The sequence below is a fragment of the Meriones unguiculatus genome, chromosome X, assembly GCF_030254825.1.
Source record: "Meriones unguiculatus strain TT.TT164.6M chromosome X, Bangor_MerUng_6.1, whole genome shotgun sequence".
Lineage (NCBI taxonomy): Eukaryota > Metazoa > Chordata > Mammalia > Rodentia > Muridae > Meriones > Meriones unguiculatus.
In genome coordinates, this window is record NC_083369.1 from 148,372,730 (window position 1) to 148,397,731 (window position 25,002).

The 25,002-nt window shown below is 40.9% G+C and overlaps 1 protein-coding gene across 1 annotated transcript in view; it reads left to right on the forward strand.

The window, feature by feature from the left end:
* Positions 1 to 621: 621 nt before the first annotated feature.
* Positions 622 to 25,002, forward strand: part of LOC132649968 (ran-binding protein 9-like) — an 85,187-nt gene continuing 60,806 nt past the window's right edge. Inside the window, 3 exon segments of the mRNA XM_060374741.1 lie at positions 622 to 839; positions 881 to 955; positions 957 to 1,099. Of these exon segments, the coding sequence (XP_060230724.1) occupies positions 622 to 839; positions 881 to 955; positions 957 to 1,099 (436 nt within the window).

Here is a 25,002-nt window from a genome sequence, read left to right on the forward strand (position 1 = left end):
GAAATGGTTTCCTGCGGCCCTTTATGGACCCCCTAGGGAATCCCTGGCTAAGCTCCCTGTGGCCCAGCAGGGCTCAATTGTTCTCCCTGGGTGCAAAGCAGGCTCGCTGAGTCTGAGGGAATGGCTCAAGGAGAGAAGCAGAGCTTTGCCTGCACCAGGGAGCCCTAGGCCGCCAAGCAGCCAGAAGGAGGGCTCACCATGCTCCAGTCCCCCCAAACCCTGCCAGGCGCCACCCCCTCGCCTGGTGCTGCCAGGGCAAGAGTCTCCACAGCCTGCCTGCCCACCGGAAATAGACGGGAGAGCAGCGCCCCTCGCAGGCTCTCAGCTTCTTTTCCCCACCTCACCCAGGCCCGCCCGCCAGCTCCCTTTGGCTTCCCAGCACTCCGGGTCACCTGGCCGCCAGCGCCTGGCGGAGGCTTCCTCGCGCCCCCCGGCCCACCCAGAGCGGGTCTCCTCAACCTCTGCGCTCCGACTTCCGGGGCGCGCAGACTAGGCGTCACAGTGACAGAGCCTCTGGGCGTCACAATGACAGCACCTCCGGGTGTCATAGTTACAGCGCCCAGGGAAGCACAGGAGGAAGCGGTGACTAGTGGAGGAGCCGCTCTCTGAGTCGCTGCAGGGATGTCTGAGCAGTCTTTGCCTCCAGCCAACATTGGGGCCTCCGGCTCCGGAGATGCCCTGCCCGCCCCTATGGCCGCCAGCATCGACTCCTCCCAGGCTGGCTCACCCATTGGAGGTTTAGGGACTGAGTTGGCCTCCATGCTGCTCCACCTGCCGCCACCCATGCCGCCCCCGGCCACGGCCTCCGCGGCCAACCCCGCCAGCGGTCCACCAGGCCTGGGCCTGTCCCTGGCTGGGCCGCAGGCATTCCGGGCTAGGCCGCAATCTTTCCGGGCTCGGCCACAGGCATTCAGGTCCCGGCCCTGGAGACTTCGAGTAGTGACTCTGCCTCTTTCTGAGCAGGAGCTAAAGCAGCGATTGAAGGGCCTCTACCCAGCTGTGGACGAGCAGAAGACTCCACTGCCAAGGTCCTGGAGCCTGAAGGACAAGTTCAGTTACATTGGCCTCTCACAGAACAACCTGCGAGTGCACTACAGAGGTATGGGATTCAAGGTCTCACTTAGAGATCAGACAGTGCTGGGTGAGGCTCTGGGCTAGGGAAGGAGCTGGGCTTTCTACACCCGGAGGGGGATGCTTTGAGGGAATCCAGGATGATGGGACACACTGACCCTTCCTATTTCCCTGAGATAAATCTATTGGCCAGAGTTGGGTTACATTGTTCTCCAGGTAGAGAAGGTCAGCTCTTATGCAGTGGCGGTGCAAGACAGGATCCCGAGGTACATCCCCAATCTTCCTAGGTTAACACAAAGCTTTAAGCAATTGTATTGTATAGAAATTATAAATGTCAGGGTCAGGGTTGAATTGTACCTCAGATTAATTGCCTTCATCAAATTTACCTGTGTAGAATGGGTAAAAAAAAACAATGCAGTGCTATCAGTTTGAATACACATCCTGGAGGCTCTAACTCTAAAGCAGAGGAGTGTTTACATTCTAAGCAGGCTCCTTTTGATTGCCTCTAAAGGAAGGGTCTTCAGATTCTAGTGACATGTATATAGAGGATATAAACCTTGTGGGAAGATTCTGACAGAATTAACAACTGAGGTTTGAGAAGAATCTTGAAAAATCAGCTACTGTTTAATGAGTATGGCAACAGAAATAAACTGAATGATTTGGCTGTAAAGAATCTACACAAAGATAGGCCTTGTTGAACATTCCTTCTTATTGTCATAGATCCAAAGAAGTACTTACTATTTTGAACATTATATTCCTTAATCTATCTGGTTGAAAATTTCCAAATTCCAAAGTTTTTCTTTTCCTTTTAAATAGGACCTTTTGTTGATAAGCTTGTGGATTATTATTTAATTTTGTTTTTAAATGTGTATGAACAATAAGTGTTATGCTATGAAGTGTTTAGTTCTGTTTTAGCTGCCAGAATGCTTTTGTTAGATATGACAGAATTTCATATTAACTTTGCAATTTATGGTAAATACAAAAAATTTAAAGGCAGAGACTGTGTAGGAGAGATTAGTGAACAAAGAATCTCAGCTTCCCTGTGTCCCAGCAGTCACTGGCGATACAGTGTCTTCTGAGTGCTGTGGGAGTTGAGCTGGATGGTCGGAAAGGATATTTCCATGGTAGCTTAAGACTCAGGATTGTGGCTTATTTGACATTATAACATTCCTTCATTGGTTGTGTTTACTTCTTTTATGTAAAATTAATCATCTAGGCCAGAGACAAATGCATGCTTCTGTGGTTGGAGCTTGAATGTTATAATACTGTTGTCACTGTTATTTTTCCTGTTAGCCTTTGTATTACTTTCTGTTGTGTAACATTGACATTCACCTTCTGGAAACGTTGTTTCATAAACATGAACCATTAGTTCCAGAAGAACAGATTTGTTGTTGACATCTTTTTCACCAGTTTTTATCTCCTTTGTCTTTCCCTTTTCCCATATTACAAAGACAGTGTCTCTCTTCCAAACCTTCATGGAGTCTTGCTATTTTAAAGTCTGTGTCTTTTCTGGTGTTACTGAATTTTTGTTTGTTTGTCTTTTGAGAGGACACCAAATGCCCTGGGTAATTTTTACTCAATAGCAAAAAGGAATTGTTGTAGGTAGTGATTAATAAAACTTAAAAGTCACACCTAAGAGTAGATATTTTATGTAATGTATCCTTGTGCTGCATTGCTTTTTTAACGTGAAAATTTTCCTTTGCATTTTTCTGTATTACAAAAATTGTAAAAGATTCATCAAAGTCGACTTCCAAGAATGAGGATCTTGACTTCTTTTAGTCTGCACACATCCCATGTTTAAAATTTTATTCTAATTTGGAATTGCTGATCCAGTGTCTTTAGTGGAGATGTGAAGGTATCATATTAACAATGACAGATACTTATATAAAATGGATTGAATTGCAGAAGAGTTATGGTGTATATGGAATAGTGTATGTTATTTTTTTTTCTTTTAACTGTGTACATGTGTGTGGGTGTTTGCTCCTATCAGTTTGACATGGTACAGTTGTGGAGCTCAGATGACAAGTTGTGGGAGTGGATTTCCTCTTTCCTTCATGTGAATTCTAGGGATCTAATTCAGGACATCAGGCTTGTTGACAGGTGTCCTTACCCATTGAGCCACCTTGCTGGTCTTATGTTAAAATTTTGAAGCTTTTTATGTAACAAGCTATTATTGAAACACTAAAGACTGGCCCTCTTATTAAAAAAATTGTCAGTAGATTAATTTCTAAAGTGACAGGTTTAGACTTGATTATAATAACTTTATTTTATTAAAGTTATTATATTAAATAAAAATTAAATGTATTTATTAAATGGATATTAAAGAAACATTTAATGAATATAACATTGGGTTCAGTTAGCACAAATGCTTCAATTACAGATAGTTTCTTTCTCTTGAGTACGTGCATGCACACACACACTATCAGGGCTTTTTTTTTTTTTTTTTCAATGCAGTTTATTCAGGAACATTGAACAATTCACGGACCCCGGGGAAAGCCAGCCCACAGCTTAAATAGCCTCTGGGTAGCCAACCCAGGCATGCCACGGGGGCAATGCAGATAGGTCCACATACATGGAAGCAAGCCAGATCCTCGGCCTTAGCCAAATGTGGAGTTGTTCGTGACAGAGAGCGCTCACCATCGGGAAGGTGGAAAGCGGAAACCAGCTCCATCTTTAAGGCATAGCATTCCGCAGCTCTCTACAGTTCCCCCTTTTTGTTTTAGACGCATCAGGCAAGAGTAGAGGTCTGATCTCTGATATTAGAAATAAATTGGGACTTTGTACAGATGTTCATTTAGGTGTCATCCACCCAAAGAGCATCAGACCCGTCCGATACCTTTTTCTCAGAGGCGGGACCTTGGGCATCAACCCGCATGCAATCAGACATGCTCTTCTCTGGGTCCAAAGCAGCTGACCCTGAGTGCAGTGCTTAGCCTCACATCCTGAGCGTAACATTTTAGCTTTTTATGGTATCCAACCATGCTTGGGGAGAATGTCCTGCTTCAATGGCTGTAAAGGCCTGAATGATCATGGCTGCATCACACTGTTGTGAGACTCTAATCTTGCATATATACCACAGGCAAACCAAGGAGACCAACACCAGAAGGCCTGCTAACACTCCCATGCCCGCCCATTCCTTCAGATGATTCGTGGCTGCAGCAATCCATGTTGATAATCCTGTGGCTAGTCCTGCGTCCACTCTGGTAGAATTTACTGTGACAATGGCCACTCTCAGCTGCTCCATCGTAGTATCGAGTTCTCCAGTCCAATTACCTAAAATATAGCTCGACAATTGTTTAGACAGATTTGCAGCACAGGAAAAATTCTCATGTTGTATGCTAGTGACACAAAGTCCAGCATACTTTTATTGACAGCCAGGTTGAGCGATTTGCCATAGGGTATCAATTTGCTCCTGCAAGAGGTCAATCCTCTGATTGAACACCATCAAGCTTCCTTTTAGTTGAGCATTAATTCATTTATGTACAACTAAGGCATGAGCTACATTGGCTAAGTGATTATTCAGGGTCTGAGCAGTCTGCCCAGTATGACTCATGGCTAATGCCCTGGTGGTAGCTCCAACAGCCGTCAATGAGATGGTAGTAACAATGGTGGCTGTAGTTCCAAGATCCCTTTTCTGTCTGAAGAGAGTCATAGCGTGAGGGACATCAATGGGTACAGGCACCCAGTGAGGCATGCGAGTAACCAGGGCATACCTAAATTTACTAGCATTCCAGCATTGGGCAAAAAAGCAAGTATCTTTACCACAATTACTTGGCTCTATCTGGCTAATAATGAATAAAAATGGGGGATATAGACAAACAGGTGTGGGCTTATAGGAAATATTATGAGAAGCCTTAACCCCTCGTTGGAACATCCTGCGTCAGTTCTAGAACTAGCAGTGGTGGTGTCCGAGGTCTGAGTAGGTTCAGGAGACCATTGCCCCCAGGGGCGAGACGTGCTCCATGCCAATTGACTAACTCCATGTTTTCCTCCAATTTTGAAAGTCATTTAAGGTTCTTAAATTATTTTTTTCCCTTTTTTCTTAAATTTTTCATCAATTACACTTTATTCATTCTGCATTCCCCCATAAGCCCCTCCCTCCTCTCCTCCCAATCCCACCCTCCCTCCTCCCTCTGCTTGCATGCCACTCCCCAAGTCCACTAATAGGGGAGATTCTCCTCTCCTTTCTGATCTTAGTCTGTCAGTTCACATCAAAAGTGGCTGTATTGTCCTCTACTGTGGCCTGGTAAGGCTGCTCCCCCCCCAGACGGAGGTGATCAAAGAGCAAGCCAATCAGATTATGTCAGAGGTAGTCGCTCTTCACATTACTATGTAACCCAATTGGACTCTGAACTGCCCTGGGCTACAGGGAACTTCCCAGAGACTCATACTCCAACCAAGGACTATTCATGGAGATAACCTAGAACCCCTGCACTATCAGGGCTTTTTAAATAGACAGAAACAGATCTGACATAATTAGATATGACAAATGGGAGCACCTGCTATTTATATTTTTGCAGTTTTGTGTATGTCAGCAATGACTAACAATTTTGTGGGGTTATAGAGATGGCTCAGCTGTTAAGAGCACTTATTAGCTTGGAGAGGGCTTGGTTTTAATTCCTATCACCCACATGGTAGCTTAAACCATCCATAACTATACTTCCAAGGAATCTGATACCCTCTTCTGATCTTTTTGGGCACCAGTAACACATACATGCATGCAGGCAAAATACTTCTACAAATAAATTAATTTAAAAATATTAAAAAAATAATTTTGCTGTCTCTAAATTTTATGATCTCTGCTTTATTCATAATACCTCATTTCATTTGTGTTGATTTATTTTCTCATAACCAAAAGACAGTTGACATCAAAAGTATTTCTCATTAGGGTAAAAAATAACTGAAATTCAGTAATGCTTCAGAAAATTTGGGACACTTTGGTAGTCCTGCTTGAATTGTTTAAGACAGATATCAGAGAATTGGACCTTGGTAGCTTGAGGAATTGATAAAATGGTGAAGTGCACCTTTTAAGTGAAGCAACTTTATTCTTTTTACGTTTGGTTGTTGGGTATGCATGCCTGAGTGCATGTGCCCTGGTGTCCAGAAGAGGGCATTGGATGCCCTGGAGATACTAGCAGTTGTGACACACATGGTTTCTGTGCCAAGAACCAAACTCAGGTCCTGGAAGAGCATCAAGCTGTCTTGAATTGTGGAGACATCTCTCCAAGTCCCAGCAGTTACTAGTCTGTCTGTAAGCCTTGCTAAATATAACTGCTGGAAAATTTTGTACTATTTTTCCTTGTTATATTTTTTTTTAGTGTAACAAGGAATGTACATGCAGGCTTGTTTGTTATTGTGTATTATTGGCATGTTCATGTGGAGGTCAGAGGACAACTTCAAAAGTTGATTCTCTTTTCATCTTGTGGTCCTGTGGCATTGAGTTTAGTTCATTGAGCCATTTCACTGACTTAAAAATATGTGTGTTAAGTCTGATCAAATATCCTGAAAATGTTTGCTTACAAGGACAAAGGAGGATTATAGGGGTATTAAGAAGGTGGCTCGGTGGGTAAAGTGTTTTCTCTACAAGCGTGAGGACCAGAGTTCAGTTTACCACCACGCACAAGAAAGCAGGTTGTGTCAGTATGTGTCTGAAACTCCTGACGTGTGTGTGTGTGTGTGTGTGTGTGTGTGTGTGTGTGTGGTGAGGGGATGGGTTGGCCAAATGGGCACAGGTGTGTCTTATGGACTTGTCAGCTAGAGAAGAGCCAGTTACAGGTTCAGTGAGAGATCATAAAACAAGACTAAAAAGTGATTGAGGAAGATAACTCATTTACTGTGCACACACTTACGCACACATACACACACAATCACACACTACATAGGGGTAATTTAAGAGATCTTTAAAAACAAGGAATTCTTATTGGGCATAGTGGTAAGTACCTGTAATCTCAGGATGTGTGGGAGGTTGAAAACAGAGTTTTATTATGCCAACTTGGCTTTCATTCTAAGATCTTGTAGCAAAACAAAAAATCAAATGAATTAAAAGTGAACTGAGTTTTCCCTTGGAACTCTTTGCTAAAATTTTGATAAAGTTACTTTGATGGATCTTAATAATTATTCTCAGAAAAAAACTAGCTAGCAATAAAAATTGAGCAGTTTGCTAAGGGACAGAAAATTCTATTAACTGCATATGCCTTGTTTACTCAACTTATTCATTCTTTCATGTAAGTTTTTTCAGCATGGTTACTTAGTACTAGTTTGTGGGTTTAAAGTTGATTGAAATACTCTCTTTTACTGCACATAGATCAAAGAAAATAAAATGCAGTAGTGAGGGAAATGTTAGATATTGTGGAAGATAGGAGCCTCTAACTCAGGCTGGCCCTAAAACAATTGCAGTTTTCCTCATACTTCCTAATACTGTTACCTTATTATGTGGTGATGAGAAATATAAACTTATTTTTGTTGTTACGTCATAACTGTAATTTTGCTACTGTTATGAATCACAGTGTAAACATCTGGTTTCTGATGGACTTAGTGGACCCCTGTGAAGGAGTCATTTGACAGCCCCCAAAGACCTGAGATCCACATTTGAGAACCATTGCTTTTTCTTAGAAAATTTCAACTCAGTAGTCAAGCTTAAAAGATGAGAACAAGGTCTAGGGCAGGGTGTAGGAAAGTCAAAAGCATGGAATAGACAGTTATTCTAAATGTTTAGATTTGTAAGCATGGAGGGACCTTAATGAACATTTATTAAGCTTAGACTTTATTCTTTAGGACATGGAGAATCATCAAGAGATTTCAAAAAGGAAGTTCCTGGATCACATTTCAATTTAAGACCACACACTGATTGAAATATAGATTCAAGTGCATAAGAAAAAAAAGGCCAATTCTTTTAGAAATCTTGTGATTTTGGGCAGAGTGCAGGGAATCTTATGAAAGAAGGGGGAAACAGTAAGATATGGAGAGTACAGGAACTCCACAAGGAGAGCAACAGAACCAAAAAATCTGAGCACAGGGGTCTTTCCTGAGAGTGATACTCCAACCAAGGACTATGCATGGAGATAACTTCAGACCTCTGCACAGATATAGCCCATGGCAGTTCAGTATCCAAGTGGGTCCATAGTAATAGGAACAGGGACTGTCTCTGACATGAATTGATTGGCCTGCTCTTTAATCACTCCCCCCCCCCCCGAGGGGAGAGCAGCCTTACCAGGCCACAGAGGAAGACAATACAGCCACTCCTGATGAGACCTAATAGACTAGGATCAGAAGGAAGGAAAAGAAGACCTCCTCTATCAATGGACTTGGGTGGGGGGGCAGGCATGCAGAGTGGGGAGGAAGGGAAGAATTAGGACTGGAAGAGGGAGGGAACCACAGGGGAGATACAAAGTGAATGAAGTGTAGTTAATAAAGAATTAAAAAAAAAACCTGTAACTTAGAGAGTAGGAAGGATAGAGAAATATATATATATATATATATATATATATATATATATATATATATGAGATTTTTTTTAAACCTAACACTGAAATATGAGGAATAATGAGAGAAATCAAGAATTACTGGGTTCCTAGGCCTATTGATTTTTTAAAGGAAACCTTGAATCAAATAGGTTTGGAAGATGTTAGCACTGAATTATAATATCCTTGAGGATAGTTCAAAATGAGAATCTTTTGTTTGTTTCTGAAAGAGGATCTCACAATGTAGCCTTGGATGGCCTGGAAGGTTCTATATAGATGAGGTTGGCTTTAAACTCAGAGATCCACCTGCCTCTCAGCATTCTGTATTGTGTGATTAAGAGTGTGGCCACCATGCCAGGCCCTGGAAATAAGCATCTTATGGGAATCTTACTATGGCATTTTCCTGGAAATCAGGAGATGCAGAAGGTTAAAAAAGCCTTACAGAAGATACTGAGTAAGTGTTCTGGAATCAAGAGTTTTTAAGTGATCTCAGCCATGGAAAATCACAAGGTTGTAGCAATTCTGCAGCTGAGACTCAGCTACATTTACAGATTTTAGATCTTTGCTCCATGACTGGCTTATCTTTCTTTCTTATTTGAAGCACTGGGGAAGTATGATGTCTGCTGAGTTACTACACAGTTTATTGGCTAGAGCTTTACATGGGTGGTTACTATGTGAGTTAGTACTTTTTGTACTGGGTGCTAACATGTTGGCTTAGTTACTTTTCTCCTCACTGTAACAAAATAACTTTCAGAAGCAACATGGGGGAGAATTGATTTATTTCTGTTCATTCTTTTGAGAGGGGACACTGTCCTCCATAGTAGCGAAGGGGTTCATGGTGGCATAAGTATTCTGAGGCTCCTTCCTTTGTTACTATGGATCAAGAAATAGAGAATACCCTTGCTCCACTCTCAGACAGTCACTTACTCCAGCCCAATGGATGTCAGCTTTTAAAGGTTCCAACAGCCTTCCCTGATAGATCATACATCAAGAGACCAATTTTTTTTTTTTATTTTTTAACCATCTTTATTGATGACCTGTTTATTTATTTATTTATTTATTTATTTTTTATCAGTTACATTTTATTAACTCTGTATCCCAGCCGTGTCCCGATCCCTCATTCCCTCCCAGTCCCTCCCTCCCTCCCTCCCTCATCTCCACCGTGCCCCTTTCCAAGTCCACTGATGGGGGGGACCTCCTCCCCATTCATCTGATCCTGTTTTATCAGGTATCTTCAGGACTGGCTGCAAAGCCCTCCTCTGTGGCCTAACAGGACTGCTCCTCCCTTCGGGGGTGGGGAGACCAAAGAGCCAGTCATCGAGTTCCTGTTAGAAATAGTCCCTGTTCCCCTCACTTTGGGAAACCAATTGGTTACTGAGCTACCACAGGCTACAACTGAGTGGAGGTTCTAGGTTATATCCATACATGGTCCTTGGTTGAATGTCAGTCTCAGAAAAGACCCTGTGCCCAGATATATTTGGTCCTTGAAGAGACCAATTTCAAACATGTGTCTGTGGGGGACAGTTCACACTCAAAACCATAACACCTGTGTTGGCTTAGACTGGATTGTGGGTAGTAAAAATGCAGAGTATTGTAGCACCACACAGTCTGAGCCCTGCTTTCTTCATTAGGGACAATGTGAGGCACTTCCTCCTTGGAAGGATTTGTAAGTCATCTGAAGCCTGGGAAGAGGGGTTTCTTCCTCTTAGTACTGTTTTAGGCCTTACATTAAGGAGGTAGTTGAACTGACAGTGCTTTAGTGTATGGAGGGAGAGAGCTATGGCAGAGGCAGGACACTTACTGCATCATTAACAGGCAGATGGAGGCCCAAGAAGAAACTGTTTTGAGGTACCTGAGTAGAAAGGAGAGTAGTGTTATGGGACCTGAGCTGTGGAAATTAGAAAGGAGGAAGAGGTCCCGTATACAGTGGATAGTGTAGTGTGTAGTGGATAGACCTGGAAAACTGATCACTGGTTTTGTAATAATACTATTGTAGCTTTAGAGATAGCAGTTTGTATTTCATGATGGAAACAAAACCCAGCTGTCAGGAGTTGAAAGAATAAGTGGCATGTCTAGATAGAGAGGATGTGGCAGAAAGAGCATGCTTGAGGAACATAGAAAGATTATCTTTAGAAGGTTAAGGGAAAAACATCTGTTTTAAACAGCCAATATTTGGTTACATTTTAGCTGAGGGAGGTCTAGATTTTGATGTCATCGGGGTAGATGAAAATCCTATGTAATCAAGAATTTTGAAAGTGGTAATGACAACAGTTGTATCAGTTCTACATCAATCTTCATTCAGTTTGTGGGTAAAACTGAAGTGATGTTTAAATTGGTATGAGATTAAGATTTTAGTTCAAGGTATGGTAAGTTGTTACATACTACTAAACATAACACAGCACTGACTGTGAGAATGTTTTATCACATAGAGGCACAGAATTTTGTGAGGAAAGTTTGTGTACATTGTGGGGATAGTTGTGTTCTCAAAGGGTGAGGTGCAATTAAAGAAGAAATGGCTGAAGGTACTTAGTTTGAGGACTGATGAGGTACAGACCAGTAGTAGTGTTTGGAGAGCACAAGTGTTTGGTCCTGGGGAGGAGAAATAGACCATGGAAGGCAGGGTGGTGTGGACATGGATCACTTTGGAATTGCAGAGTGGAGAACTGACTTCAACATCTAATAGCCTCCCATTTTCCTCACTAAATAGGCTCACTGAATTTAAAATGCTTAATGTGAATGAAGAAGATGTGTATGAGCCTTTTAGAAAAATTGAAACAGGTTCACTGAAGATTTATGAACAAAACATAGGTGGCAGTGAGAAAGGCCAGCTGATGAGTTCATGGCAGTGATCTTTTGCCATATTATTAGACATTTCAACAGAGGCTGACTGCATGGACAGTAGCAGGGAAAGTGGACTGTGATACTGAAGAATGCCATGGCCATGGCTTTGCTGGTAGGGGTGGTGGAAGGATAGGCTTATGAAGGAAATCAAGGGCTTTTGAAGCCTTTTTTTTTCTTTTATACATGACTGTTATTTTTTTTTTATTAATTACACTTTTTTAATTTTGTATCCCCCCATAAGCCTCTCCCTTCTCCCCTCCCGATCCCACCCTCCCTTCCACTTCTGCATGCACGCCCCTCCCCAAGTCCACTGATAGGGGAGGTTATCTGCTCCTTTCTGATCTTAGTCTATCAGTTCTCGTCTAAAGTGGCTGCATCCTCTTCTATGGCCTGGTAGGGCTGCTCCCTCCTCAGGGGGAGGTGATCAAAGATCAGGCCAATCAGATTATGTCAGAGGCAGTCCCTCTTCCCATTACTAGGTAACCCACGTGGACACCGACCTGCCATGGGCTACATCTGCGCAGGGGTTCCAGGTCATCTCCATGAATAGTCCTTGGTTGGAGTATGAGTCTCTGGGAAGTTCCCTGTGTTCAAATTTTCTTGTTCTTTTGCTCTCCTTGTGGAGACCCCGTCCTCTCCAGCTCCCGATATTTCCCACTTCCTACACAAAATTCCATTCACTCTGCCCGAGAGTTGGCCATCAGGCTCAACATCTGCTTTGATAGTCTACAGGGCAGAGGGTTTCAGAGGCCCTCTGTGGTAGGTTCCTAGTTTGTTTCCTGATTTCTTCTTCTGGCTTTCAGAGGCCCTCTGTAGCAGGTTTCTAGGTCGTTTCCTATTTTCTTCTTCTTCGGATGTCCATCCTCCCCGCCCCTCAGGATGGGGATCGAAACTCTAGCCAGGGTCCTCTCTCCTGCTGGGCCTCTCTAGATGCACAGATTCCAGTGGGTCCATCCTACGTTGCATGTCTATATAAGTGAGCATATACTGTGTGTGTCTTTTTGCTACTAGGACAACTCAGGATGATCCTTTCCAGGTCCCACCATTTACCTGCAAATTTCATGATTTCCTTGTTTTTCATTGCTGAGTAGTATTCATTGTTTAGATGTACCACAATTTCTGCATCCATTCTTCAGTTGAGGGGCATCTGGGTTGTTTCCAAATTCTGGCTATTACAAATAAAGCTGTAACAAACATGGTTGAGCAAATGTCCTTTTTGTGTACTTGAACCTTTTTTGGATATATGCCTAGGAGTGGTATGGCTGGATCTTGAGGAAGCGCTATTTATTCTTAGTTGTCTGAGAAAGCACCAGATTGATTTCCAGAGTGGTTGTACAAGTTTACATTCCCACCAGCAGTGGAGAAGAGTTCCCCTTTCTCCACAACCACTCCAGCATGTGTTGTCACTTGAGTTTTTGATCTTGGCCATTCTTATGAGTGTAAGGTGAAATCTCAGGGTTGTTTTGATTTGCATTTCCCTAATGGTTAATGAGGTTGAGCATTTCTTTAAGTGCTTCTCTGACATTCGGTATTGCTCTGTTGAGAATTCTCTGTTTAGCTCTGTTCCCCATTTTTTAAGTGGATTACTTGGTTTGCTGCTTTTCAGCTTCTTTAGTTCTTTATATATACTGGATATGAGTCCTCTGTCAGATAAAGGGTTGATGAAGATTCTTTCCGAATCTGTAGGCAGTCGTTTTGTTTTGATGACAGTGTCCTTTGCTTTGCAGAATCTTTTCAGTTTCATGAGGTCCCATTTATTGATTGTTGCTCTTAGAGCCTGTGCTGTTGGTGTTCTGTTCAGGAAGTTCTCTCCTGTACCAATGAGTTCTAGGGTATTCCTCACTTTTTTTTTCTAGCTGATTTAATGTGTCTGGTTTTATGTTGAGATCTTTTATCCACTTGGAATTCAGTTCTGTGCAGGGTGATAAGTATGGATCTATTTTTATTTTTCTACATGTAGACATCCAGTTGGACCAGCACCATTTGTTGAAGATGGTATCTTTTTTCCATTGTATGGTTTTGGCATCTTTGTCAAAGATCAGGTATCCGTAAGTGTGTGGGTTTATTTGTGGGTCCTCTGTTCGGTTCCATTGATCCACCATTCTGTTTTTATGCCAGTACCATGCAGTTTTTAAAACTGTTGCTCTATAGTACAACTTATGATCAGGGATAGAGATACCTCCAGAAGATCTTTTATTGTAGAGGATTGTTTTAGCAATTCTGGGTTTCTTGTTATTCCATATGAAGTTGAGAATTTTTCTTTCCAGGTCTGTAAAGAATTGTGTTTGTAATTCGATGGGAATTGCATTCAATCTGTAGATTGCTTTTGGTGAAATTGCCATTTTTACTATGTCAATCCTGCCAAGCCATGAGCATGGGACATCTTTCCATCTTCTGATATCTTCTTCTAATTCTTTCTACAGAGACTTGAAATTTTTTCCATACAAGTCTTTGACTTCCTTGGTTAGGGTTACTCTGAGGTACCTTATGTCATTTGTGGCTATTGTGAAGGGTGTTGTTTCCCTAATTTCTTTCTCAGCCCTTTTGTCTTTTGTATACAGGAGTGCTACTGATTTTTTTTGAGTTAATTTTGTATCCGGCCACTTTGCTGAAGGTGTTTATCAGCTGTAGGAGTTCCCTGGTGGAGTTTTTGGGGTCACTCACGTGTACTATCTTATCATCTGCAAATAGGGGTAATTTCACTTATTCTTTCCATTCTGTATCCCCTTGATCTCCTTCAACTGTCTTATTGCTCTAGCAAGGACTTCCAGCACTATGTTGAAGAGATATGGGGAGAGTGGGCAGCCTTACCTTGTCCCTCATTTTAGTGGGATTGTTTTAAGTTTCTCTCCGTTTACTTTGATGTTGGCTATAGGCTTGCTGTATATTGCCTTTATTATGTTTAGATATGTGCCTTGTATCCCTGATCTCTCCAATACTTTCAACATGAATGGATGTTGGATTTTGTCAAATGCTTTTTCAGCATCTAGGGAGATTATCATGTGTTTTTTTTTTTTTTTTTCAGTTTGTTAATATGGTAGATCTCATTGATGGATTTCCATATATTGAACCACCCCTGCATACCTGGGATGAAACCTACTTGGTCATAATGGATAATATCTTTGATGTGTTCTTGTATTCGGTTTGCAAGTATTTTGTTAAGTATTTTTGCATCAATGTTCATAAGGGAGATTGGCCTGAAATTCTCTTTCTTTGTTGAGTGTTTGTGAGGTTTAGGTACCAAGGTGACTGTGGTTTCATAGAATGAATTTGGTAATGTTCCTTCTGTTTCTATTTTGTGGAATGGTTTGAAGAGAATTGGTGTTAGCTCTTCTTTGAAGGTCTGGTAGAATTCTGCGCTGAAGCCATCTGGTCCTGGGCTTTTTTTGGATGGGAGACTTTTTATGACTGCTTCTATTTCTTTGGGGGATATAGGACTATTTAGTTGATTTACCTGGTCCTGGTTCAGCTTTGGTAAGTCAAATCGATCAAGAAAATTGTCCATTTCATTTAGATTTTCAAATTTTGTTGCATATAGACTTTTGAAGTAAGTCCTGATGATTGTTTGGATTTCCTCAGTGTCTGTAGTTATGTCCCCCTTTTCATTTCTGATTTTGTTGATTTGGGTGGTGTCTCTCTGCCTTTTAGTTACCTGGCTAAGGGTTTGTCGATTTTGTTGATTTTTTCAAAGAACCAGCTTTTGGTTTCATTGATTCTTTGAATTGTTTTATTTGTTTCCAATTGATTGATTTCAGCCCTGAGTTTGATTATTTCCAGCCGTCTACTCCTTCTTGGTGTGTCTGCTTCTTCTTTTTCTAGGGTTTTTAAGTGAGCCATTATGGTGCTTGAATGAGCTGTCTCGAATTTCTTCTTGAAGGCACTTAGTGCTATGAACTTTCCTCTTAGCACTGCTTTCATTGTGTCCCACAAGTTTGGGTATGTTGTGTCCTCATTTTCATTGATTTCTAGAAAGACTTTAATTTCTTTCTTTATTTCTTCCCTGAGGCAGCTGTCATTTAGTAACAAGTTGTTCAGTTTCCATGGGTGTGTAGGCTTTTTGCTGTTTCTGTTATTGTTGAGGTCAGCTTTATTCCATGGTGACCAGACAAGATACAAGGGATTATTTCAATCTTCTTGTATCTGTTCAGGCATGCTTTGTGACCAACTATATGGTCTATTTTGGAGAAGGTTCCATGAGGTGCTGAGAAGAAGGTAAATTCTTTTGTGTTTGGGTTTAAAGTTCTGTAAATGTCTGTTAGGTCCATTTGATTCATGACCTCTGTCAAAGACATTGTTTCTTTGTTTAATTTCTGTTTTGTTGACCTGTCCTTTGTTGAGAGTGGGGTGTTGAAGTCTCCCACTATTAATGTGTGGGGATCTATATGTGCTTTACATTTTATCAATGTGCCTTTAACAAATGTGGGTGCTCTTGTATTTGTGGCATAGATGTTCAGGATTGTGATGTCTTCCTTGTGGAATTTTCCTTTGATGAGTATGTAGTGTCCTTCCCCATCTCTTTTTATTAATTTTGGTTGAAAGTCTATTTTATCAGATATTAGAATGGCTACTCCTGCTTGCTTCTTGGGTCTGTTTGCTTGGAAAGTCGTCATCCAACCCTTTACCCTCAGGTAATGTTTATCTTTGTGTCTTAGGTATGTTTCTTGTATGCAACAGATTGCTGGGTTTTGTTACGTATCCATTCTTTTAATCTGTGTCATTTTATTGGAGAGTTGAGTCCATTGATGTTGAGAGAGATTAATGACCTGTGGCTGTTAGATCCCTTGATATTGATGTTGGCTGTGGTCATCAGGTTGTGTGCTTGGTTGCTTTGTTTTTTACTGTGGTAAGTTATTTATTTCTTGTGTTGTCTTGAAAGAAGGTATTTTTTTTGGGGGGGTTGTATTTTCCCTTCTAGTGTCTTCTGTAATGCTGGATTTGTTTGTAGGTATTTTTGAAATTTGTTTTTGTCATTGAATATCTTGTTTTCTCCGCCTATGAGGACTGAGAATTTGGCGGGGTACAGTAGTCTCGGCTGACATCTGTGTTCTCTTAGGGTCTGCATGATATCCATCCAGGCCCTTCTGGCTTTCATAGTCTCTGTTGAAAAGTCAGGTGTGATTCTAACGGGTTTGCCATCATATGTTACTTGGCCTTTTTCCTTTGCGGCTTTTAGTATTTTTTCTTTGTTCTGTATACTTACTGTTTTGATTATTATGTGGAGGGAGGATTTTCTTTTCTGGTCAAATTTGTTGGGTGTTCTGTAGTCTTCATGTATTCTTATTGGCCTCTCCTTTAACTTGGGGAAATTTTCTTCAATGATTTTGTTGAAAATATTTTCTGTGCCTTGGAGAAGGGAGTCTTCTTTTTCCTCTATACCTATTCTTCTTAGGTTTTGTCTTTTCATATTGTCTTGGATTTCTTGGACAGTCTGTGTCAGGAATTTTTTGGATTTAACATTTTCTTTGACAGATACATCGATTTCTTCCATTGTATCTTCTACACCTGAGATTCTTTCTTCCATCTTTTGTAGTCTGTTGCTTATGCTTACCTCTGTAGTTCCTGTTTTCTTCCCTAGATTCTTCCTCTCCATTATTTCCTCCATTTGTGTTTTCTTTAATTTTTCCAATTCTATCTTCAGGTCTTGAGTTGTTTTGTTTACTTCCTTCACCTGTCTGATTGTACTTTCCTGTTTTTCTTTTAGTTCCTTCCACTCTGTTTCTTTTATTTCATTCAGTGTTTTAAGCATTTCCTTTCTAAAGGCCATAAACTGTTTGGCTGAAGCTTCCTCTATTTCTTTAGGGATAGCCATATTCTGTTTCACTTTATCTTCCTCTATGTCTTTACGTATCTTATTTGTTTCCTCTGTTATCATCTTCATGAGCATACTTGTTAGGTCATCTTCTTGGATTTCAGTTATGCTGGGGTGTCCAGGGCTACTTGCCCCTGGGTAACTGGGTTGTGTAGATGCCATATTGCTCTGCCTTTCATTGCTTGAGCTTTTATGCTGGCCTCTACCCATTGTGCTATCTTAGGTGTTTGGGTTTATTTTCTGGTGGTTCCTGGGGATCCTGTGGTGGAGAGAATCCCCTTTGCAGAAAGCTGGTTTTTCCTGAAGGGTGTCTTCTCAGCTTTTTGGGTATAGTCCCTGGATGGCTGTTGTTTTTTCAGGGGTTGCTGCTGCTCATCTCAGGGATAGAGACCTGAGTGGTAACTGGTCTTTGTTAGTTGAGAGGGTTCTCCTCTCACCCAGGGAAGTCCTGAGGACAGCTTCTGGGTTTCTTGCTTTAAATTTAATGATCAGCTGCTGTGACCCAGTTGGACATCTGGTGTGCAGCAACTGTTTGTGCCTGTGTCTGGAGCACAGCTGAGTGATGGTGGCTCAGCCCCGCCGGTCTTTGCTAAACTTTTTCCACGGAAGCATTGGTGATTTAAGTCAGTACAATTTCCTTCCTTCCCTGTGGATTCTCTGGAGACAGGGACTCTCAGTCTCTCTCTTTTTTTTTTTTTTTTTTTTTTTTTTGCCCTGGTGTGCACTGCTTGGTCTCTGTCAGTTGGTTGGCCGCAGAAACTGCCTGTGTCTGGAGCACAGCTGAGTGATGGCAGCTCAGTCTCCACCTTTCCGGCCTTTGGGAACCTGGGTGTTTGACTAAACTGGGTAATTTTCCCGAGATTTTTTCGGGGTGGGTGTGTCGGCTGAGTGCTCTGAGATCGACCAGCTGTTTCCCTCGTGTGTGTTTGCACCGGACAATGAAACTCATTGGCTGGTGCCCTGGTGCCCACAGTTCTATCTCAGGCGGTGAATCAGGCGTGCAGGCAGGCAGGGCTCTGTGCTAGAGCCTGGATCCCCGGCTCTGGCTCCGGGCTGGCTCCTGGGGCACCCGTGGAACCCGAGTCTTTTCCAGGGGATGTCTAGGTGACCTAAGGTCGGTCCCAATCGTTTCCTGCACCGTGGGGTTATCTCTCGACTGAAAATTCCAGTCTCTGATAGTGTGGTGTGCACGGTTCAGTCTGTGACCGTGACCAGAGACACTGGCTTGTGGCTCTGGGCTGGGGCTGGGGCTGGCGGCTGGCAGCCAAGTGTCTGGAGGAACCGGGATCTCTTCCACGGTTTAGCCGGGTGAGTTAAAAACTGATTGAATCCCCCACCTTGGGGTATCCTCTCACCTGGGAAACAAAATGACTGTGTTTTATGGCCGCGAGTTCTGATTGCTGGTCACTGTGCTGATCCTGCTGCTGCTGCTCAGAATGAGAGTCCTCCCGGAGCCGCCATCTTGCCCCTCCCTGAGTGTGTCCTTTTGAAGCCTTTTAAGAGATTCTCAGGTAAGCTTGTTCTGGAAGAAGAGAAAAATCTCAAGGAAAGATTAACAGAATTAGATAAACTTTAAAAGTGAATCTTCAGATAGTATGTTGTACTAGAAGACAACGCGCATTTCTGCTGCAATTTCACAAAGTGCATTGTAGAGAAAATCTTATTTTCCATACAACTGTGCCTTAGAAATAACAGGACTCTGGGAGGGTGAGGCTAGGGTAATTATTTAGGAGTGTGGAATCAGAGTTCTAATGATCTACAAGCTTAGGTCGGTCCCCACTGGTGCTTGTGATAGGGTTACACTTGTCTCACTCTGCAGCTTTAGATTCTTCTTGAAGGTGTGTGCTTGACACCTACTTCATTGAAATAAAAAGCCTCTTTAAAAACAAAACAAACCCAAAACCCCCAACAGGAAATACAATGTTAGAATGGCTAAATTTTAACCATAGCCTGAGAGTGTGCCAGGTGTTGGTGTGGCTACCTAACAACAAAACCTCAAACTATTCTTAGTGGGGATGCACAATGGTATAGCCACTTTGGAGATGGTTGGCTGTACTAACACAGCAAACGATGTGTTTATCCTACTTCCCATTAGCAGTATACCCAAATATTTACCTAGCTCATCTGAATACCTAAAGCTTCTCTGCTGGTCAATGTTTGCACCAAATTTATTGATGATCTTTAAAGTGGTAGCAACCAAGATATCTTTCAGTAATTGGTGTTGGATGGGATCAAGAGACCTAAGAAGTTTGATGTAAAGGGATATCATCAATGGCTAATGAAGTGAGCCATCAGTTCATGCAGACATGTATGAATTTGAACTACGTATTCCTAAGTGAAGGCAACCTGTCTAAAAGGACTAAGTAGAAAGTGTAAAACAGTAGAGGCAGTGAAAAACAGTGGTTGTACAAGAAAAGGGATGAACGACTGAGCATGGAGGGTATTTTTCAGGCAGTGAACCTATCTTGCGTGGTTGTGGTACTGTAGTTGTGGATACAAGGGATTGTGTCTTAGGAAAACCATAGAACTTTATAATACCAAGAACCATAATGATCACAAATTAAAAAAAAATCATTTAGGAGACAGGTAAAAACTCCAGGGTAGAATGCTGAATGTGATTTTATTTTTTAAATAAATTTTCAATGCATTCTGACTAAATGGCTTACTCCTGTGCTATATTTCTATCCTGTTTTAATTTTTTGAGACGGGTTCTATATTAGTTGCCCATGTAGTCATTGATTTTGCAAGCTGCCTCCTTAAGTACCCTGAGTAGCTGAGTGACAGGTCAACACCCTCAGGCCCAGATTGAAAAAATAATCTAGGCACTTTCCACACTTTTTCATCTTTTTTCTTCTTCTCCACTCACCTCTATCCTCTTTTTTTTGGGGGGATAGGGAAGCAGCTTTCAAACTGTGAGTTACAACTCCTATGGGGGTCAAATGACCCTTTCCCTGGGGTCACCTATTAAATATCCTGTATATCAGATTTACATTTACATTATGATTTATAAAAGTAGCAGAAATATGTTATGAAGTAGCAATAAAATAATGTTATTGTTGGGTTTCACCACAACATGAGAATCTTTGTTAAGGGGTCTCAGAAATAAGAATTTTGAGAAGCACTGTGATAGGGTCTCATGTAGCTCAGGGTGTCCTTGAACTCACTATGTGTAAATGGAAACAACTTTGAATTCCTAATTTTCTGCCTCAAACTCCCAAGTGCTGAGACTGAAGATGTAGACCACTTGATAAAATAATATTACTTGGATAACATATTTTTGAAATAGCCTGTGAAGCAGGAAAAGTATTGACCTCAATAACTTTGGCTTTAATGAAGTCCAATTAAAGGAAAATAAACTATGTTCTGAACTCTAGTTGAGAAAATTCATATCCTGTGGGATTGTGTGCTAATTTTCTAATGCTAATTCTCATTCTGATAACTTCTCATACTGTTGGACATAAAGGCTGGAAGTAAATGGGTGAATCTATACTCAGATAGGAAACCTTATTAACACCTCTAAACTGTGTAGCTTGCCTTGTTGCCCTGATGGCTTAACATAGAAGCATGCTGTGCATTTTAGGGATATACTTATCTTAAAATATCAGATCTTTCTGATTAAGGCCTTTCCATATTGCTAAGCTTTTAACATTTATCAGTGTATTGAGAAAAACTGTGTTATACACCAAGTGTCATCTTGATAATGATAGCACCATTTCCGTATTTAAATGCAAGTGAACAAAGTCATATTTAAATAATATATTCTGTTATAGGCCAGACCTGGTTAGAATTTAATATTTCTAAGGTGGAATCTTTGCAGGTAGGTGCCAAAACCTAGACTGTGGGTTGGGAAGGGAGTGCTTTAAGTGGGAGTAAAAAAAAAAACATGATTGGGGTGTCCCCACGACATGAGGAACTGTATTAAAGGATCATAGCTGTATAAAGGTTGAATTGGCCTAGAGCATTGTATGTGTTAGGCAATGTTCTACCACTGTGCTATACCTCCATCCCCTCTGTAATTTTAAAATTTATTAACGAATCAACTCATTTACATTTTTACATTTACAAAACTTTTCTAATTTTTTTTTTACGAGAGCATAATAAACAAAAGATCTTAAAAGATTTAAGATTGTGAAGAACTTACGGATAATTTGTGTAATGAAAACATGTAGAGGATTTTAATTTGTATTGATTTAACATGAGTCTACCAATTTGGAACAAATGATATCATCTCTATAAAAGTTTGATTTTTAAAAATGATGCTATATAACCTATGTTTCAAATGTTGAATGAGAAAATTTTATGCAAGAACACCTAGCACGTTTAGAAGTTGTGTACCTTACAACATTCATTCTCTTTTTCTTCTGCCTTCAAGTAGATAAAATAAATGGGGATAGATGTGGCATGATTCCCAGAATTCTCAGTGTCCCTAAATCTTGCATGTGGGGTCAGAACTCTTGCTAGAGCAGGCTTCCTGAATTTAATTTGCAGCACTTATGCTGGCTTGGAATACTCAGTCAAATCAGTAGATTCCTAAAATGGACATGTTTTATTTCACTTTGTTTTCTCTGTTGTGAAATGAGGCTACAGTCATTGGGTTGTTTTGAATATTAAATGATTTACTAAATGCAGTTCAGTTAAAAGAAGGGCTTTTCCTATAGTACTAGATATGTTTAGCTCTTATTTCTTAATTATATCTTGAGATCACTCATAGAAGTTGTGGTTAGTATCAGAAACATTATTATTTGTTGTTAAGATAAATTTTTTGGTAAAATAAAATAAGTTTTGGTTACTGTCAAAATTTACTCTTTGTTATAAAAACCCAATAATAAAATAGTTGATTTAGAATTCCAATTAAAATGCTCAGTTAAGATTTTCTTTTTTCTTGTCCTATTCCCACTCGCTTTCTTTTCCAACTGCTCTCTTTTTTTTTACCCCATCCCAGTGAGTGTGTGTGTGTGTGTGTGTGTGTGTGTGTGTGTGTGTGTGTTAACCCAGTGTGTTTCATTAGGGTTGCTTACACAGCATGGATGATGGTTGATACAGGAGCAAGAACATCTTATCAGTGCCAACAACGTCACCGAAGAAAATGACTCTCCCTCACCTAATAACCATTAACTACTTACCTGAAGATCCTTTACATGAACCACAATGTTGACAGATCCAAGCTTGTGCAGATAATCCTATCTGCTGAGAGTTCAAGAGTGCATTTCTATGCCATGCTTAAAAGACAGCATTCCATAGTACTCCACACCTTCCTTTAGCTCTCATCAATCTCTCATCATTTTCTCTACATCTCTTCTGTGATATTCCCTGAACCTTGGAGAAGGTAGTGTATATTTCCAATTAGGGTTAAACATTCAGAGGTCACTTATTCTCCATACTTGACTAGTAGCTGCCACTCACTGTAGAAAGAAGCTTCTTTGACCAAAGCTAACAACAGCAGTAGTCTGTGGGTATAAACACAAACACCTAGAAGCCACTTTGCAGGCACATCAAGGTCCATTTAACAAAACAGCAGAAGTAGCCTCCTCATAAGAACCTATGACTGCCCCAGCCGTGGGCTTTTGGTCAGGTTTATAGAATTAGATGTGATTGTACCTTAAATACAATCAGAATGTGGTTGATCATGCCACTATTTAATTCACCATTAGGTACAACTTGTTTGGTGGGTCAGTAGTACACCATCACACAGTATGCACAGTTGAGGAAGACTCTTGATGACTGCTCTTCCCCAGTAGCCTTCACATCTTTTGGTACTATGAAGAATAGCTATCAGGGAGGAAGTTTCCAGCTCAGCTCCAACTTGGGGTCTCTATGTACTATGAGTAAAGCATGTCCTTGTCAATAGGGTCTAAACATTCTCATTCTGGTGAACAATCAAAAGCAATGGCAAATAGCATGTATTGTTTTAGGAACCAACAGATCATAGGAATAGGCAAAACTATGACTGTCTAATTTTTAATACATGAATTTTGCATGATCAAGAAACCTAATTATTTTAATACAGTTTACTGTAAATCTGTTTCATTGTTACTACAACTCAATAAATGTCTGCTTATTAAGTGGTAATTATGTGTGTAGTGGTTGGGGCCATAGAGAGATCAGCTGATAAAGTGCATACTTCATAAGCATGAGGGGTTAAGTTTGAGCCTCAGGGCACACATTAAAACAAAACAAAACAAAACAAAAAACAACAACTGCATAAATGGTGGCATGCACATGTAATTCCTGTCTTAGGAAAACAAACATTGACATATCCCTGGCAACCATTTTATCCTACTTTGTTGAATTCCAGTCTAGTGATAGTCTTCCCTCTTCCTTCTCAACAAAGTTGATGGTACCTTCTGAACAATACCTGTGATGATCTCTGGTCTCCATAGACATGCACACATCCTCTCATAGGCATCCCACAAACACACAAATATACAGGTGACTGTTTTGCACATTTGTGCAGTTATTTGTTTCCTGCTTAGCTCATCATAAATCTGTTACCTACATATGCTAAAATTATTGAGCTGTGGAGGGGCAGTCTGCATTTTACTACATCCAATTTTGTCTTACTAGCTGACTTCATTGATTCTCTGTGGTCTTAGGGCTGAGTCTTACTTTTGCCTTTATCAAAAAGTTTACATGGTGGACTAGTGAAATGGCTCATTGCAAGTTTGATAAGCTGAGTTCAGTCCTTAGAACCCACAGTGGAAGGAGTGAACTGAGTCCTGAGTGTTGTCTTCTGACATCCACATCTGTGTTGTGGAACATACATATTCACCTCTTAGTTGTTGTTTTTCTTTTATGCGCATTGGTGTTTTGCCTGCATGTATGTCTGTGTGATGTTGTCAGATCTTGGATTTGCAGACAGTTATGAGATGCCATGTGGTTGAAGGGAATTGAACCCTGGACTTCTGGAAGAACAGTCATTACACTAAACTGCTGAGCCATCTCTCCAGCCCTCATATTCTGCTTATACATACACATCATCGAAGCATACAGCAATAAGGTTAATACAAAGGAAAGGAGAGGTGTATTTAGTCCCTGCTTTGATCCCTGTTGCCACCACCACCAGGGTAAAAAAGGAGTAGCTGAGCTGAATCCCACTAAGTTCATTCAGTTTCTTTGGGGCCAGGGAACATGTGCTAATTGGCATTGCAAGTATAAATAAAAATGTTTAAGTCAGAAAGTGCATGTTAATAATTGGTAACATGAACGCTAAGAGACACACATCATTTCTGTGTATTGTGTGTCATAAATATAATATTTTACTTGTAAACAGTTTTTAGTTTTAGAGTAACCATGGTGAATTTGAGATGGAGAACTCCACTATCCATGGAAGGATGGGAAATGACAGTTTGGTGTTGAATGACACATATCTACCCAGAAACTTGGATAGTGTTGCAGAGTATTTCTCTAAGAGTCCCTCTGAAGGAGTGGAGATTTCACTCATATTCTGAATATTTGTCATGGACTATTGTCAAGTTCTGTCTATTTTTTTTTGTTGTTTTTTGTTTTGTTTTAATTTTATATTTTGGTTTTAATTTAGATATATATGTGTGTTCCCTGTATGTAGGTGTCTGAGTGTGAGTCCTTGTGTCTTCTCAAGAGCATGTGCTATTTACTACTGAGCCACTTCTTACCTGCTTCCTTTGTACTTTTATGCACATATTTTCATGTGCTCATTTTATTTTATTTTCATTTCTATATCTTTTTGGTTTTGGGATACATGGTTTTTCTGTGTAGACTTGGCTATCCTGGAACTCACTCTGTAGGTCAGGCTGGCCTCAAGCTCACAAGGATCTACCTGCCTCTGCCTCCCGAGTGCTGGGA